This window comes from Bidens hawaiensis, unplaced genomic scaffold (genome assembly GCF_021521415.1).
Source record: "Bidens hawaiensis isolate Kalapana, Puna unplaced genomic scaffold, B.hawaiensis_p1.1 tig00039165_1, whole genome shotgun sequence".
Classification (NCBI taxonomy): domain Eukaryota; kingdom Viridiplantae; phylum Streptophyta; class Magnoliopsida; order Asterales; family Asteraceae; genus Bidens; species Bidens hawaiensis.
Genome location: NW_027496899.1, coordinates 25,958 through 44,957, shown reverse-complemented (window position 1 = coordinate 44,957; position 19,000 = coordinate 25,958). Strand labels below are relative to the sequence as shown.

The 19,000-nt window shown below is 31.9% G+C and overlaps 2 protein-coding genes across 2 annotated transcripts; one reads left to right on the top strand and one right to left on the bottom strand.

Moving 5' to 3' along the window:
• Positions 1-644: 644 nt before the first annotated feature.
• Positions 645-3,916, top strand: LOC143591068 (tobamovirus multiplication protein 3-like). The gene is made up of 11 exons (XM_077071383.1): positions 645-1,011; positions 2,045-2,135; positions 2,227-2,279; positions 2,369-2,461; positions 2,540-2,611; positions 2,681-2,753; positions 2,838-2,883; positions 3,048-3,111; positions 3,188-3,241; positions 3,380-3,457; positions 3,569-3,916. Exons 1-11 carry the CDS (start codon positions 850-852, stop codon positions 3,659-3,661), a joined length of 879 nt encoding a protein of 292 aa, XP_076927498.1. The 5' UTR covers positions 645-849; the 3' UTR covers positions 3,662-3,916.
• A 4,141-nt stretch (positions 3,917-8,057) lies between these two features.
• LOC143591072 (protein FAR1-RELATED SEQUENCE 5-like) lies at positions 8,058-16,730 on the bottom strand. The gene is made up of 5 exons (XM_077071388.1): positions 16,667-16,730; positions 16,468-16,555; positions 8,600-9,229; positions 8,271-8,529; positions 8,058-8,180 (listed from the first exon to the last, which is right to left on the bottom strand). Exons 1-5 carry the CDS (start codon positions 16,728-16,730, stop codon positions 8,058-8,060), a joined length of 1,164 nt encoding a protein of 387 aa, XP_076927503.1.
• Positions 16,731-19,000: the final 2,270 nt, after the last annotated feature.

Sequence of the window (19,000 nt, the reverse complement as noted above, 5' to 3'; positions counted from 1 at the left end):
CTAATATTATCCAGCATCTTGTTATATCATTCAAATCTTAAAAACGTTATCCACAACCTTTCCTATAAACATTTGATTACCTAGATTAAACTTTATAAAATTTTTTTTATAAGTTGACCTTTTATTTATTAAAAGAATAAGTTCTTTTTAGGCTAACAAACAGAGAATTGTCTATATACTCTGTAAGAGTGATCCAATGACAAAAGGCCACCGCCAGCTGGCCCAACCCTGAGTCTCCATTAAAAACTTAGATTTCCTAGTTCCCGCTAGGGATGAGCTCGATACCGTGTACCGACTAGTACCGGTACCGATAGCGAACATACCGATCCCGAAAATTACAAAATCTTGGTACCGGTACCGAACCGAAATATTTGGTTCGGTACCGGTATTGAAGGTAAAAATTCGGGAAATACCATTGCCGTACCGATCCTGAAACTCAAAACTTTGGTACGGTCACCGTACTGGTTCGGATACCGAATTTGCTCATCCAAAATTCCCACAACTTCATCACATTAGAAAGGACGTTAAAAGAAGAATAAGTTAGGGGACAAAATCGTATCAAACCTAAAGACAGAGGCTAAATTAAAAAGTAAATAAATAAATAAATTTGGTTGTAAAAGATACACCTTTGAATTGAAAATCAAATCACATTCTTCTCCCTCCTGTTCGCACGTTTGCCGGCTATCCAAAATCCAAACAAACCCTCCAACAAATTCAAACACAAACCCATTATTATTCTTTCAAATCTTGCAATAACCCCCAAAAAAGCACCTTAATTGGTCCCTTTTTCGAATTCTTGAAAGATCTCACCGGCCGGCGGTTTATCGCCGGAAAACGGTGTTTCCGTCGATGGGTAGGGCTTTAATCGACATGTATAACAATGAATTGTTGATGGTGTCTTTACAAAACGTGTATGATTGGTGGGATGCGTTTAATAATTCGTCAATTTCGCAAGATTGGACTTGTATCATTCTTGCTGGCCTGTACGGCGTCGTTTCGGTTGTGGCTTTGGTGAGTTTGCATTTAATTTGATTTATAATATTGGGTTTTGTTATGTTTAATTGTTTATGATTTTATGTCAATTTTGGTTGAAAGTTGATGTTGTGATCAATGGTTTTTAGGGGTTCTAGATTATGTATAATATAGGGTTTGAGATAGCTAGGGGCATGTTCAATATGCAATTAGTTTGATGAATGAATGTTAGAGAACTATTTGCGGTTAGGGGTGTAAACGAGCTGACCCGGTTGTGAGCTACTCGAGATTGGCTCGTTAAAAGCTCAAATCGAGCTGAGCATGAGCTTTTATTAAACGAGCTCGAGCATAAGCTTCGTATATCTAGCTTGAGCCGGTGCTTGAGACTAGATGAACTTTTTATTTAGATGGATTTTATTTTATATATTTGAGTAGTAAATGTTATTATATATAAACATGTGTTAAACTAAATTAATAATAAGCAATATATAATATGTTATATATAAAAGTTGTAAATATAAATATATATGTAACTATTTATAAAAATTAAAAATATATAGAAAAATAATAAACAGACCGAGCTCGAGCCTAAGTTTTGTATATCAAGCTTGAGTTGGTTCGCGAGCCTGGATGAGTGTTTTATTTATATGGTTTTTATTTAATATATTTGAATAGTAACTGTTGTTATATATAAACATGTGTTAAGCTAATTAAATAATATGCAATATGTTATATATAAAAGTTATTTATAAATATATATGTAACTATTTATAAAAATATATAAATAAATAATAAATGGGCTGAGCTCGAGCTTGATAAACTACCCATGAACTGAGCTTGAGCTTTAGAAGTACAACTTTATACGAGCTGAGGTTGAGCCTAAACACGCTTTGGTTCTGCTCTGTTCATTTACACCCCTATTTGCGGTTGTATATGATTACATGCTGTTTTGTATATTCCATTTAAAATAGTAAGTGTTTATGTGTTTCTCTGTTTTATACTTGATAATTGGATTATTTTGCCTAATAATAGGGTCAGAATGTTGATTTTTGGTCATTTGTAACAATTGCAGGTACAATTAATCAGGATACAACTTAGAGTTCCGGAGTACGGTTGGACCACCCAAAAAGTTTTTCATCTTCTTAACGTATTGGTCAACGGGGGTAAGTATATTTTGTTATATTATTTGTTCACAAAGGTATAGTTTGTTAAATTGTCTCCCGTTTTCTTATCGTAAATATATCATTACTGCAGTTAGATGTTGCATCTTTGCATTCCATCATGATGTTCAACAGTTAAAGCCAGAGGTTAGCAACATTCTTAGCTCATCAATTAGTTAAATATATAAAATATTTGGTTTCTTAACAGATGATATTTTTATGTTTTTTGTTGACAGATTGTCCAACATGTTTTGCTTGATGTTTCAAGTCTTGCATTTTTCACTACCTATGCTCTTTTAGTTTTATTCTGGGCTGAAATTTACTATCAGGTTTTTATCTTTTTTTTATATTTTTTTATATATTAATTAGCTCATTTTTTAATGTTTTACACATTTGACAATTGACAGGCACGAGCAGTCTCAACTGACAGTCTCCGACCAACTTTCTATGTGATAAACGGAATCATCTATGCAATTCAGGTGAGGAGGTTACTGACTTTATTTATATAAAATATGAACGGGTTAACTGACTTTATTAGTTGTTAACAGATAGTTTTATGGTTGGCAATTTGGTGGAAGCCTATGCCTGCACTAGTGGTCCTCTCCAAGATGTTCTTTGCAGGTCTTCTATCATTTATAATATATTTTAATAATTCTACTTTTTTTTATTATTGTAATGATTCTCACATGTATATTATTTTCACAGGTGTGTCCTTATTTGCAGCCCTAGGTTTTCTTCTTTATGGAGGAAGGTACATATAATACATTGTTCTGTTTTTTTTCATATTGTTAGTTCTGAAATAAACGTCTCTATATATATGTGTCTGCATGCACGCATGAGTATTAGTTAGTCATTTGGATGGTTAACAAATTCTTGAAATATCTTATGATTGGGTGTCGTTTAATTTTCATATAGGCTCTTTTTAATGTTGAAGCGGTTTCCTGTGGAATCAAAAGGGCGGCGGAAAAAGTTACATGAGGTATATTTTTCATAATGTTTTGTTAATTTTGCACATTTTACTAACCGTGTAAATATTTATTATATTGTTTCTGTAGGTTGGCTATGTGACAACAATCTGCTTCACGTGTTTCCTTTTTAGATGTATTATGGTGAGGTCCCTCAGTTCCTTAAAGTGATGCCTGTCCATATATAGATTATGATATTGTTGTATGACATATATCAATCTTTTGGTGTTTATGTTTTTTTAATTCTAATTTTTGTGTTATGTTTTTGGACCGGGATGCTAGATGTGCTTTAATGCATTTGATGAAGCTGCTAACCTGGATTTGATGGAGCATCCTGTCTTGAACTTCATATACTACTTGGTAAGGAAATGTATTTTTTGTTTTTAGAATAGAAATATGTATTTTATAATATATTAAAAATTTTGGGGTCTCACAAATATATGTAATTTCTAACTATTTACCCTTTGATAGTTGGTGGAGATATTACCGTCGTCTCTAGTCCTCATTATTCTGAGGAAATTGCCATCTAAGCGAGTTGTGACACCATACCACCCTATTCACTGAAAAGAGGGTTCATGATAGAGGATATTTAATTGATTTCTTGTGAGTGGTGTTGGTGTTTCTGCTCGATGTCGAAAATTACAAAGGGGACGGAAAGAAAGAATGTAGAAGCAGAGTAAACGGGTCGAAAGACTAAAACCTTTGGGAACCATGGTTTGTGACATATGTTTGTTTTATTGATTTGTATTTGTTGTGAAATATGTTTGTTATAATAGAATATGTTCTAAAGTATCTCATTAATTTAAGGGTAAAATATAGAGTGTTATATGTGAAGTGCAAGAAAATTGGACATCTAACAGTAAATTAAAATCAAATATCCATCTTAATTTAAAAGAATCACAAAAATTTGGCTAAATATTTTTTGAGTTAATTGCTTGGTTGATTTTGCAGAATCATTGAAACCTAAAGAGAAGATTGACTTTTGTAATTAAGCTAGTAGGGGCGGGGGTGTAAAACCATTAGAAAAGGTAACCTTGAAACATTAATTGAACCCGTGTGTTGGTGGGGGTGTTGGATCTGTGTTTGTGGTGGGATTGTTAAACCGAACTAAAAGTAGATGTAAAAACGTATAATCACAGCCGTCTGTTGTGGTGTGTTAACATGTGAAAAACAAACCGAAACATAAAACATAGAAAAGAATAACTAAGTCGCCTTATGACCGAAAAGTTGAACGGGAAAGATTGACATAAGATCGTTGAACAACACACGCGAATTGTAACGTGTAAAATTGTAAAATTTATACTAAAACATTAAATGAAAATTTTGTAAAAGATGAAAAGTATTGGAGAACAAAGTTGAAAAGAAAAGTATTGAGGTTTTGTGACAAACTTGAAAAAAATGAAAAGTATAAGAACTAAAGATAAAATATGAAAACTTTAGGGTAAAAAGTAAAAATTGAAAAAAAAAAACTTAATACACAATGTACAAATTTAGGGGATAGATCATGCAAGAAGTGATTTTATAGCGAGAAGTGCGAGAAGTAAATGATGACCCCTGATTATGTTTGATTTATGGCACACAATTAACATGGCAATGTTGTAATTTTGTGGTTCCTCATTTTAATGGATTTTAAGACAAAAGGATATGTTAGGTGCTGTTTGTTTTTTTAGAGGTAAAATGTCTGCAGTCTGCGGACCACATCTGCAGACATCTGTAGCAGAAGAGGTGGACCAAACCTCTGCACTCTGCAAGAAGAAGACTGTTTGTTTTTTAACGTCTGCAGAGTACTAAAACTTTCAATATAAGCTCTATACCAAAAACACAAATTATCCAGCGACAATTAATAATATATAAATCCAAATTTTATACATCAGAACTAGCAAATTATAAAACTTACATTAACAATTTTCTACGTGAATGTTTTTTCCTCCAAAAGTTTCTTCAATTGTTTTCGAAAGTAGATAGTTCATACATAATGAATGAAACGAGCCAAAACTCGAGCTTAAAACAACTCACAAGCCGATGACATAAACCTAAACTTTCTACGAACCTTTTTCAACTAAAAACTTTCTATAGACTTTTTATAATCCTTAACTTTCTACAAACTTTTTTCAACTAAAAACTAATAATACTTGAACAATTATGTAAAATTATAATCGAACAAACAAAAAAAAACTAATCAATTAACAACTCAATTGAACAAATCAATTAACAAGAATTCAATTAACAAAACTTAATAACTTAATTGATATCTGATGGAAATAATGAGTTTAGAAGATGTTAGAAGACTATGGTCCAAGTCTGCACCAAGAAGAGGGTGCGCAGACGTTTTTTTAATGAAATGTCTTCGAAAAAACAAACAGTCTGCAGAGGGCAATGTCTGCGTGTGGTCTGCGCGCTGCAGATAAAAGAGGCCAGGAAGATCTTTTATAAAAAAAACAAACACCACCAGTCTTTTGCATAGTAGAAAATTTTAAAACTCTTCTTATCATAATTAATATTTAAACTTTTAGCCACCATCTTCTCTCAACATTAATTATTCCAAAATTATTAAAATCATCAATGCTAACAAAATAATACACCACTGTCAATCATTTGGAATCCAATTGATGTAGGTTAAAGTTTTTAATAATTCATAATATAGATTGCTTAAATAGTAAGGCTCAAGCTCCTAAAATGGGGTAGTATACTCAATTTTTTTAATAATTGACCTTGACAATTAGTAATTTGGTTTCGATTTTGACTTCTAGAAATATGTGTGGGCTGTTAAAAATATTAGGTAGGTTTATGTTAATTTTCTTATGCTCTTACATATAATTTGGTTACGTTTATGTAGTTACGTTAATTAGGTAATTTGGTTATGCCCATTTACATGATCTTGTTTTGCCCATACATATAATTTTGTGTGTTTATGTTAATATAGTTTTCTGATACGGATAATCTGGTTATGATAATACATTTAAATAGTTTATTTGTGTAGGTTGTTCATATTTTGTGTAAGTATATGCTAATATGTTTCTTTAAATATATAACTGTGTAGGTTGTTCGTAATTTGTGTAGGTATACGTTAATTTGGTTCTCCAAATATATATGCATTGTGTAGGTTGTTAAAATATTGTGTAGGTGTATGTTAATTTGGTTCTCCAAATATATATACATTGTGTAGGTTGTTAAAAGATTGTGCAGGTATATGTTAATTTGGTTCTCCATATATATATACATTGGCTAAAATGACTTCTCGCACTTCTCCTCTAAAATTACTTCTAAAATGAGCCAAAACCTATATATATATATATAGGGTGGAGTTATAATAAGAAGTTAAATGCTTCTAAGAAGTGTAGGAAGGGATCTGGTGCGTTGGATGGAGTAATCTAGTGGCTGGGAATTGAGGTGTGTTATTTCCTTGGTGTGTTTTTTTTTATATTTGATAATTTAAGTGTGGTAGGGGTAGTATAGTCTTTTTAGAATTGTTGGACATGCAAACCTGCAAGTGTTTTTGTTTAGAAACTCCTACTTTTATGCCTATGATTTGATTATAGTTATTCTCTCTCTAATATCTTCTAAAAGTTGAATTATATTCTGACGGGAATCACATAGTCAATTGTTTCTCGATTTTGCATCTCAGACGACGACAATGGATATCAAATCACCAATGAAGGCCGTCGATGGTTCTAATAATCTTCAAGGTGTGTCTATAGTTGTGATTAGTCAATGTGTTTTCCGTCAGTCGATCATCCCCAATTTCTAGGGTTTGATTCTTTTTAATTGAAGGTCTGAGACGCTGTGTTTTGAACATGTGATGTGTGCGTCGATGTGTTTTGGTGTGTGATGGTTACTCTGTTATGATTTTGAGTTGTGTTTTATAGTGTGTCAATGTGTTATTTTGGTGTGTGATTACTCTATTCTGATTGTGTTGTTGGGGTTCCCATGAGTACAAATTTTTTTATTTAGGTGGGTGTCTTCTTACTCGGTGTGTTATTATGGGTCGCAATGAATGTTTATTATGTTGGGTGATTAAGTTGGGTTATAGGTAATAATAAGTTAAGTGTGTTTTTGTAGTTTGATACGTTATAGTCACGGTAATGATGTAACTTTTGCATGTCATCAACCAGCTTGTTTATGATATGGTCGTGCGCAATGTTGATGTCTCGAACAACACGATATACATCAGTACTTTTGTCTATGTTGGGCTCGTCAAAACCAATAGACCGCATAGGGCTGTTAGACATAGCGTCTTTTGTCCACCTACGATTGATGTACTGTTTGGGAAATACCCTGATATCCAAAATGTGGAGCACTTTAAAAATGTGACGACACAGTAAACCGAATTGCTCGAACCTCTTACAGCTACAATAAACAGTGATGTCTTCGTTGCGAATCATAACCTACCATGACGAACAATGTATAGTTATTTAAAGTGTAAAAAGATATGATAAACACAGTAAACCTAGCAACGATGTTGAATTAAAGAAAACCGGAAACATATATAATAAAGAACGAATATTGAAAATCCTATATACCTCGTGAAAAGAAGCAGGCAAGTGTAGAAAGTCACGAATATTGAATTTCAAAAAGTCATCGACGGGTACGTAACACATGGAAGTGCAATTGTGAAGAGCAACTTTTATTTCCAATTGGAAATCAAAAAAATGGTTCTCGTATACATTTCAGCTGCTTGTTTCTCAAGTGTGTAGTTACTCCATATCTCGGCTGCTATATATCTACAATCATGATCGTTCTTACGATGCTTATGTCTCTGATGATCTAATGCAGTCTCGAAATGGGCCAGAAACTCAACCAAAGTGCAACGTGGGTTACAAAACTTGCCAAAAAAATGATTCTTGCTCTCTGATCTGGATGAAGTACGCATCAGACCAGACATGGTTTCTTCACGATAGTAAGCAGGAATCCATGACTCTCTAATGTGGAATATGTCTTTTAGCCAAGTGTGGTCGTTTAACTAAAAGTCATCCATTATTGAAGCCCACTCTTTTTCAAACACTTCAGGTGTTATTGAGTCGGTCCAAACAATATCACACAATCGAGTCTTAAAATCTGTGGTGTTGCAAAGGCCGGATCCAATCTGAAATAATATAATGGCATAATATAACACAATCAACAAACTATATACAGTAACAATACACAACATAAACAAAAAAAAGTTCTCTCATACCTTCCCGAACAACTTATCCATAATATGCCACATGCAGAGCCGATGCCTAGAATTAGGAAAAACGTCTCCAATTGCACGTTTCATGGCGGGATCTTGGTTAGTTACAACAACTGCTGGTGCAAAACCAAAAGCCTTCTTAAAACAACTCAGCAACCAAGTGTAAGATTCTGCGGTTTCCGATCCAAGCAACGCCGCACCAAGGGTAACATTCCTATTATGGTTGTCAATTCCAGTAAATGGAACAAAAATCAAGTTATACCTGTAAAACAAATGAATGAATAAATAAAACACAAAAAAGACATAGCATTTTTGGTTGTCAATAATATTACTTGTTATGACGATATGTTGCATCAAATGAAACATCACCAAAGACGTAGAAATTCATCTTGGCTCGCTCGTCGGCCCAAAATAAACCCTTTAACGCCCCGTCTGCTGTAGTTGAATAATCACATGAGAAATTGGGACAAAAATCTTTCTTCACCATAAGACGTTGAACAGCCATCTCAACATCGTAGTCTCCAATATATAAGTTGATACTTCTTTTGTAGTTTTTGTAGTCAGACTTGGTTGTGCCTACTTTATCAAACCCACCATACATGGTCCTCATAATGTTGAAAGCTTTTACCGGACCAATGTTAATATTAGCAAGATCATCTAACATCTTTTTGTGGGTAAAAGTAAGCTCGCGAGCAGAAGTCAAGAAGTGGATATCGTCTTCATCAACAAATGGATGATTGTGTGCTTCACCAAAATATTTGACCCTATACTTGCCGTTGGCCGTTAAAATTAACCTTATTTGGGCTTCACAATTTGTTCTTTGTGATGGCCTCCTACGTTGTTTTTTCCCTTTGAATTCTTCACTTAAGATGTCCACTTCCTTAAGAGTTCTTGAGCCTTCCTTAGTGCAAACAAAATACTTCAAAAGAACAACATTTGTGTCCACCCACTGTGTTCCTTTCCTGATAGAAAAACCGCCAGCTAAGCGTATCTTTTGTAAAAAGACTCTACGGCTTGCAGATTTTCAAAGTGCATTCCTTCGTTAGGTTTTATTGACGCAGACACTAGTTATAATTGAGATACGTGCTGAATTCCAACTTCCTTGTACGCGGGTGGATCTATAATCGGATATAACAAACCATAAAAAGTTATAATTGAAGGTAAAAACAATTAAGTTCCACAACACAGAGCCCACACAAGACATTGATATTTAAAAACATACATTTAAAACAAGAAAAAACCATAAACAAAATGACAACATACGAATACTAAAATACACACAGATGACGAGAATGTATTTAATCTGAAATTTTATACGTAGAAAGAAAAACACAGTTACAAGGAGACAAAATCAAAAGTGTTATAGCATCTTAATATTACCTAAATTTGTAAAACACACCAACTGATACAAAATATTTGCATTGGTTACAATCACACAATTTATACGTAGAAATAAAAAAACACAGTTACAAGGTGATAAAATGACTTGGATTGGTATTTTGACAAAGTAGATGTTCAACATTTAAGGGGAGTGAAAAACACATCATCGTATAACAGACTGTAACTGTTGACAATCGTGTGAAAGGATGACAAAATAACCATAACACCTAAAAAAATGATACACATCGAAAACAATTTAAAAAACTCCTTCTTTACACCATTAATGGATATCGACACAGGGTAGAAAGGAAGAACAAATATGATGATTATATAACATGAAATAAAAATTAAATGTGGTTAACGTATTCAAGTTTACCTAATTCATCAACATCCTTGAAATTACTCATGTTGAAGATGAAGAATGATGGTACGATCGGCGATGGATTAATGAAGAATGATGATACGATCGGCGATGGAATAATGAGAAAAAAGAAGGATGACTTACGTATGGTTGTTGTATATGATGCGTTTTTTTTTGTTAATGATTTCATAAAATATTATGATTACTATAATTAATAAATTATTGTAACTGATTGTGATTAATATAAAGGAAATTAACATAATTAAAAACATTTGGTTGATTACAATCTTGCCCTTGACTGGATATTTTGATCTAATAGTTGAAAACACTTCTTACACTTCCTAGGATAATTCTACTTCTTATTTTAACCTTTCTCTATATATATATGATCAGGATCATGTGAGAACTTTTTGGAAATTGAGAACTGTGAGAACCATTTAAACCACAAAAAAACCCAAAAATAAAAACAATCATAAAACAAAAAAGAACACAAAAATAAAAAAACTAAAAAAACCAAAGTTCTTATTTATCATCCCGGTTTCTAAAAAAACGTAAAAAAAAAAGTTATCGGTTTAGCTAAATTATACATATATGTACATATTATACATATATGTATAATTTAGCTAAACCGATAACTTTTTTTTTACGTTTTTTTAGAAACCGGGATGATAAATAAGAACTTTGGTTTTTTTACGTTTTCTTATTTACGTTTTTTTTAGTTTTTTTTCCTATACACATATGTATAATTTAAGGTAAATGATAATATGCATATGTGTACATTATGTAACTAGAGATTAAATGAAAGTATACATATGTGTATAGGTATAATACGAATTAAAAAGAAAAAAAATTTCGGTTTTTTTTAATGAAACGGGAATGAAATATAAGAATTTTGGTTTTTTTACTTTTTTAAAATTTTCGTTTTTTTTTGTTTTATAATTTTTAAAAAATTTTTTAGAGATTCTTTTTAGTGGTCTAAAATGGTTCTCAAAGTTCTTAATTTGTCAATGATTCTCTTAGGATCCTCTATATATATATATATATAAAAGTAGAGCGTGATTTAGTTATTATATAAAGTTTTGTGATAATACATTAATACAAAATAGATGCCTAAAGTAATTCTTTATCTCATAATGGATCTCCTCTAAATACAACTTAGCGTCATAAGTTTATTTTCGAATTTCAAACCGATGTTTTAGGGCTTTTGATCGGAAGGATACGAGTTGACTAATATAAAAATTATCTCGAAATGGTGATCCAAACAACGAAACACTTAATCACGATCGTTTCTTATTTGTATACATTCCATAAATCATTATTTTTATATAATTTTTTTAGGATATTTTAACAATAGTTTTCATATTAAATAACATTTATCTTCATAACTATAATCAGGCACAAATTTAAAGTACACATTTCATGCTCATATATCAAAAAAAAAAATTTGTTTTCATATAGTGACACATTTTTTGAAAATAAAAGAGATATCTATATTTTTTAGCTATAAAGCATTTTAGATGGACAAATCAGTAATTTAAGAATTTTCAGACGTTGCTTACATTTAATGCCGTTAAAATTGATTACTAGGTCATCGGCCGACAACTTTCAACTCATCCGGCGACGTTACAATTGATCTTCAGACGAACGTTACCATAACCTTCAACTGCAATAAATATTATTGAAATCCCAATTGTTCATCCATTATGGTCAGTAATTTCATTAACTCATCGGGGACCCTTCCTATCCCCATTGATTAATGAAATCCCAATCACTAATGCTACCATAAATCATCAAATAGTAGACTGCTCTGTTCAGTAGTAAGTACTAATCATCGTCATGCAAGTACTACACTTTGTTTGTGCATTGTTGATTGATTTCGTTGTTGCTATTGGGGGATTTTCCACTGTAATTTTGGTTAAGTATTGATGGTGTATTTTTTATTTTCATTGTAGCTTCGAAATGTTGTGAGGCTAATACTGGACCTGAACCTGAGTCGGATTCAAAATTCACCATCTAAATACATATATAGGTGAGAAGCTAATACAAAAGCCATAGCTTGATTTTGAATCATAAAAGAAATCATGCATGGGTCAAATCTGAAATAGTCGAATTGGTCAAATATGACATAATCAAATGGGTCATATATGAAACGTTTCAAATAGATCAAATCTGAAATGTGTGAAACGACTCAAATCGGCTTTATGACCACTGTTGTTTCCCATGATCTTGTTTGCGAGTTTGGCAGACGTCTTCTAAATCCGTAACCTTTATTAGTATAGTATCATTTTTCATTTATCTATATGTTTGGTTATTTACAACGATTGTAGATTTTAATGGCTAATTCCATTTTTTTAGTGATTAGGGATGGCAAAAAGAGTTGGAACAAAAATTGGCATGATACTACAGATTGTATGACATGATTTCAGGGTCCGTGTTTTGTTCGGGCCTTCGGGGATTCTACTGGTCAACAGTTTTGGCATTGGATTCATTGCTCAATTCGGTTCTGCTGGACTCGGGTTAGGTTCTAGAAACTTGTAACCATAGCAGTGCTCAATTTTTGTTAATTTACTTTTTTTGGTTATATAAATTTACTATTTTTGTGTATCGTAAAATATCATGAATATAATTTTTGCTATTATACTAAAATGCTGGTACCACTATAAACCCAATCGCCACCTGACAGAATACGCATTGCAGGTCATTGCATTTGTAGGGTTCATGAATCGAAGGCTTTAAATTCCAAAAGACATGGATAAGAGGAAGGCGTGCATGGCTTATTTTAATCTGGGATTAACCATGGTTACTTCTTTGGAAACAAATAAGTTTGGATGTCCTGCTGCTGCTGTGTTAATGTGAGTTTAATTTTAGCTTCAATGCTTGCAAACATATTTTGATTTGTGATTTAAAAGCCAACTAATTAGCATTGTTGGCCCGCCCATGTCTGGTGTTGGCAACCACACATGGAAACTCTTGTGGGAACCCATAACTGTTAAAAATTATATGCATATATTATATTAACAAATGTAAACTAACGAACATAAATAAACACAAATGACCGAACATTGAGGATCATAAATGAATGAAAGAGGCATGCTCATGTTTATTTTATTTAACTAAATTAACAAACCTTCTTGCTAATGTTCGTTTGCTTATAATGTTATCGAGCCGGGCTGGCGAATATCTTAAAAAATGGTCTGATACATTTAAAAACGCACAGTTAGATTTAAAAAAATATTTGAGAACAATAGCATCTGCCAAGTTGGATTTAAATATTTTGTGTTAATTCATGTTATGATTGGTGGAATGGATTTTTTTTTTGCAGTTGTTTGTGTTGGCTTGAATTGGATCGAATCTGATACGACATGGTAACTTTTAAATTAAAAGTTTTGATGTGTATATAGGCAACAACAAATAGTGAAACGCATTTTTTAAATTTTGTTCTAAATGAGAATGGCATATAGCCCGGCTGCACAGTTTTCCTTATGTTTTTCTAATGGTCACTACACCTTGTGGGTGTTCATTGCCTCCTCAAAATCTTGAATCTTGATATTTCAGGTCAAAAGTATGAGACCTTGATATTGCTCACATAGTTTTTTGGTGTCAATTGAGGTGTGCCATGACATTTTCTATCGGGATGTAGGAGTTGATTTTTACGTTTGACCCAGGTATTGCTAGGAGTTGGTTTTTACGTTTGCCACTTTTTTGTTCTCTATATTTCTTACTTTTTAGGATTTGTGCATAGGGTTTTTCCATCTTTCTGTCTCATTTTCTAAAATAGATTAAAACTTTTTAGCATATTGAAGAGTTGTAGTTAATAATAGTAATATTTAGCTGCCCAGATGTTTTCGAATGATTATTCTAAGAATGATTGCCATTACCCTCAAGTTACAATGTGGTTTTTTTTTGCTAATTTTAACTCATTTTTTATGGTTTTTAATTTGGGGATAAAACGTATATCCTCACTGTGTTTTGTTATATATATATTTTTTGACCCATAGTGTGTTTTATGTAAACTGTCTTCTTTACTATGTTATTGTGAATTCAATCTCTCCTGGCGGCTATGGTTTTTTGTTCTGTATAATATTTTTCATGAATACAACTCAACAAATCTAACAGTGGGTTTTATTGATCAATTGTGGGATATTTATGATGAAGCTTATTTAAGTTTTCCCTCAAATGTAATGATCTAACATGAATAAATCAATAAGGTGGAGTCGGTGTCTTGATACTGCAGAGTTGATGTGGGTTTAAAGCTGTAGAGAAGCTCGAAAAGTCTTCCCTGGGTCAAGACTATGCATCCAGCCCTACATCAGTTGAACTAAAATGACATAAATGCTTAGTATATCTCCTTTTGTACAAATGAGATTCTGAATTAAAAGGTTATCCTTTCAGTTTTGACATTCTATGTAATATGTCTGGCCTTCGTTTCAAAGCTTGAATATGGATTCGTCTCGGTTATATACCACTGTAAGTTTTTCCTGCTCTATTTGGCAAACTGGAGTACACTACAAGTATGCTATTCTGATCTTTTTATTGTTAGATTAGCATGAATTTTCCCATGATTGGTTTCCAGTGCAACTTCACTAGACTGCTATGGCAGACTATGTTTTCAAGTATGTTTGTATGTTGGTATTAACTTCACATGAATTCCTTATATTTGTGATCATAGTATTGCACATTCTTTGATTGTTATGCACTTGTGTTTGAATTGACATGTGTTTATCCATGCTTGTCTCGCTATCATAAGAGGGGTCAACAGATCTTGCCTCGGATAAGCTACCTTGTCAGTTCTGAGAGTGATTTGGGTTTACACTATGAGTACGACGTAAGTGAACTTTTCTTAAAAAACAGTGTCCTGCATTTTTTGAACTTCGTATTTTAGTATTTCTTTAAACTTTGATCCTAAATGTGATCTAATAATTATTTCAATTTTTAATATGTAATGATATATTCTGAATGAGTGATTTGCAAGTTATTGACTTATCAGGCAACAACAAATGTAAACGGTCTTTCCTATCGACTTCCAAATCAACGATACTCCTGTGTTTGCTCCATCCTCTATACTCAAGTAAGTTTCCAAGTAAACTACAATCGTACCGAAATAAAACTAAAAATCCTAAACAGTTGAACAGAAGTGAAACCAAAATCAAAATGAAATCTCCACTCCAACATGGCAACATAGGCCATTGGTTCTGGGGTTTAGCTACTTTTATTGCCTCCTTTCTTTGTAAAATGACTTGGTTTTTATTAACGTCAAATTACATTTTTTCCATTCAAATCGAGATTATATGAACAATTCGTGTACAGGTACAATGAAACCATCAACTTCATAACGTCAAAGTAATATATAGTTGACGTAGGAACCAATAATAGATGGAATTAATGTACTAGAGATCGTTTTAAACCATGAACGAGATGACTGGTAATACACAAGAAAATTGAATCTAACATAAGTCGGGACACCCGCCGCAATATATGAATCTATAATATATATAAACAAAAGCCTTTAAAAACTCTTTGATTGCTCCATAAATTCTCTCAAGCCACCAGATTGCTTTATTTGTAAATGGAGGCTTTTCATGCATTTGACCCAAATTCATGGGTATGGGTCTCACCAAACCCAGATAGCTCTTAAAAACGGGTTATAACATCTCATTAAAAATTAAGCGGGTCATGGGCCATCAAATCCAGATAGCATTTAAACGGGTTATAACATATTATTTATTTGTTAAACCATTTCATCATCAAACCCTAATTGAGTGTTTGGGATTTCTTATTTTTTCCTTCTTGTAACTTATTAACTTTTATAAGTTAAAAAGGTGTTGGATAATGTGACTTTTTTAAGTTTTTAAAGAAGGAAAAAGGAGGTTTTGATAAGTTTGGAGGGAGTAGCTTATCAAAAACAACCTATACAAGTCAAAAGGAGGTGCAAATAAGGAATCCCAAACATAACCTAAGTATATTATTAACTTTTTTAAAATAAAGAAATTTAAAATCCAAAAAATAAATATTAAAGAACGAAAAATATAAAACAACCCCCGTAATACAGGGGATAAAACCTAGTACAATATATATGCGTAAAGGAGTTCTCTATTTTCATATTTATAGTATAAACAATTAGATATACTTAATAAAATAGTTACATTTCGTATTAAGTAATTTTTTTATGTTGTTTTGTTATTACTTTACTAATTATCCAAGTTGATATTTTTATTTTAATTTCTCTTTCTACCTTTTTTTTTTTTTGGTATTCAACCAACCAAACATAAAAATAAGGAAAACTTAATTATTGAGGCAACACCAATATAATACAAAGACCTAGTAAACTAAACACAAGCCAAACGACGAGAAACATGTTAGATATCTTCTTAGCATGGTTTTGTGCAGATACAATGGAGTTTGCCACCATCAGTCGACACCTTCCACTATCAAACCCCTCAGTTTTGCACACAATACTACAGTTTGTTGTCACTCAAGCAGTCGCCCTTGAACTTCTTGCTCTGGGACTCGCATGCCCCAGCATCCACCGCCATTGGACCACTCAGTTCTGTTAAATACAAATGTTCGTAACTAATGTTAGCAATGATCATATACAAAATCATCATGTTCATAAACATTAAATATATTTTTTAAGATATCGACTAGGTGAATTAATTACCGTTTGCTGTTAGAACCACAACAACAAGCAACAATGTTGCAAATAGCTTCATGGAATGGCTCATCTTCACCTAGAGGGAGAGAGAGAGATCAAGAGAGAGAGAGTGTGTGAGAGAGAGTTGTGATGGTGAATAGCATGAGCGTAAGGTATTTATATAGAATTAATTTTGGAACTATAAACTATATTTTTAATAAAACTAAATAGTTTCATTTTTTTGGTAGATTACACCAAATGACTGGCAATAGACCTCTATTAAAAACACGCTTAGCGTCGTTAAGTTTAATTCCGAATTACAAATTGATGTTTTAGAGTTTTTTATCAGAAGAAGAATATGAGTCTAATAATGTAAACTTATCTCGAAATAGTCAAACGACAAAACTGTGTTTCAATTCGTGTGTTTGAATTTCCAATTAACACAAATCAAGCCATTTGAATCACCATTTCGATATAAGTTTAAATTAGTCTAATCGTGCATTTCTTCCGATCAAAAGCCCTAAAACATTGGTTTAAAATTCGGAAAACCACTTCACGACGTTAAGTGTTTCAAAACAGAGGTCCATTGAGAAAAAAATAATAGAAAGGTTGGACTGTTGGCATAAATTTTTAAAGGTTAGATTATTATCGATCAACACACAAAAGGTGGGATTATTTATTTTTACTTTGCCAAAAAAATATTCTTAATGAAATTGCAGCTCTAAGAGTGAAGAAATCTTAACAAACTATATGGGTTTCTACAAACTTATAAGTTCTAATCAATTTGAAAACAATTATGTTTGTTATGATGGGACTATAAGCATATGTAATGTCATGCGCGCATTGTGATTATATAAATGGTTAGCCATATTGTGATGTATGGTTATGTGTTATGGAAAGAAACAGAGAAATGAATATGACTACAAGACTAGTTAAGTTAATGATGATTTGGAGCAGATTCATCTATTATGCCACCCCTTTTCATGCTAGGGTGTAAGTTACGTCAATAAGTGCACATGTCTCCTAGTTTTTTTGTGTTTTGTTGAAAACTGAACTAGCAATTTTTATATTATTTACAGAATTCTACCAAAAGTTATGTAAAATCAAAACCAATTTGAAAATGATGTACTAAAAGGCCTGTTCTTGGCATAAACCACTTTCTAAATATAATAAAATAAAAACTCTTTCTTTTTCTTGAATTATATTTCTCTCTTATATTCTTCGCACTTTGCGAATATTCTTCGCACTTTGCGAATCACGGTTGTTTATTATATTTAGACATTCCATGAATCATTATTTTTATCTCACTTTTTTGAGAGATTTTAACAATAGTTTTCATATTAAATAATATTTTACCTTTAAAACTATAAACAACAACAAATTTGATCTAATTATTTCATGTTCATATATAAAAATAATGTTTTCCTATAATGACTAATTTTTTTGAAAATAAAAAAGATAATTAACCAAAATATGATATGATATATATATAATAGTTGACGTGATTTAGTTTGAGTTTTATGATAATGCATGAATACAATATAGATGCGTAAACTTATTCTCTATTTTCATATTTGTAGTATAAATAATTACATATACTTAATAAAATAATTATTTTTCTTATTCATATTAAATAATATTTTATGTTACTTTTCTTATTACTATACTATAATCTAAGTTTATCCTTTTCTTTATACTAATCTTTAACTTTTTTTTTTCAGAAACTAACCATACATAAACATAAGGAAAACTTGATCATTAAGGCAACGCTGATATAGTACAAAGACCTAGTAAGCTACACAGAAACCAAATAAACGAGAGAGGTGAAATGATCAACATGCATCTCAAATTAGATTTTTACAAAGAAATGAAAAGAAAAAAAAAATAATTTTAGGTTTATATAATGACAAAAAGGCACGCACAAAAAAACAAATAAATAGTTAGGAATGAGATAAAGAGTGGCTGAGCATGTGACCTTAAAAACTTTAAAAGGAAGTTAGTCATGTGCTGTAATCAACCAAAAAGTTAAAATATTTACTTTTATTAAAAATATAGTTTATAGTTCCAAAATTAAGTCTTTATAAATACCTCCATACGGTCGTGCTATTTACCATCACAATTTTTACCCTCTCTCTCTCTCTTTCTAGATGAAGATGAACCCTTCCATGAAGATGTTTGCAACAATGTTGCTCTTTTATTGTGGTTCTAACGGCAAACGGTAATTTATTCACCTGGTCGATAACTTTAAATATATATGTAATATCTATGAACATGATGATTTTGTATATGATCATTACTAACATTAGTTACAAGCATTTGTGTTTAACAGAACTGGGTAGTCCGATGGTGGTGGATGCCGGG

What these genes read in the sequence shown, in the direction of transcription:
- LOC143591068 (XM_077071383.1), top strand. Translation starts at nt 850, where the DNA reads ATGGGTAGGGCTTTAATCGACATGTATAACAATGAATTGTTGATGGTG. An exon ending in TCGTTTCGGTTGTGGCTTTG is followed by an intron (nt 1,012 to 2,044) that starts GTGAGTTTGCAT and finishes TAACAATTGCAG; the next exon opens with GTACAATTAATCAGGATACA. An exon ending in TCCTTTTTAGATGTATTATG is followed by an intron (nt 3,242 to 3,379) that starts GTGAGGTCCCTC and finishes CCGGGATGCTAG; the next exon opens with ATGTGCTTTAATGCATTTGA.
- LOC143591072 (XM_077071388.1), bottom strand. Translation starts at nt 16,730, where the DNA reads ATGAGCCATTCCATGAAGCTATTTGCAACATTGTTGCTTGTTGTTGTG. An exon ending in TGCTTGAGTGACAACAAACT is followed by an intron (nt 9,230 to 16,467) that starts GTAGTATTGTGT and finishes TTTTTCTATCAG; the next exon opens with GAAAGGAACACAGTGGGTGG. An exon ending in GCAACATATCGTCATAACAA is followed by an intron (nt 8,530 to 8,599) that starts GTAATATTATTG and finishes TTTGTTTTACAG; the next exon opens with GTATAACTTGATTTTTGTTC.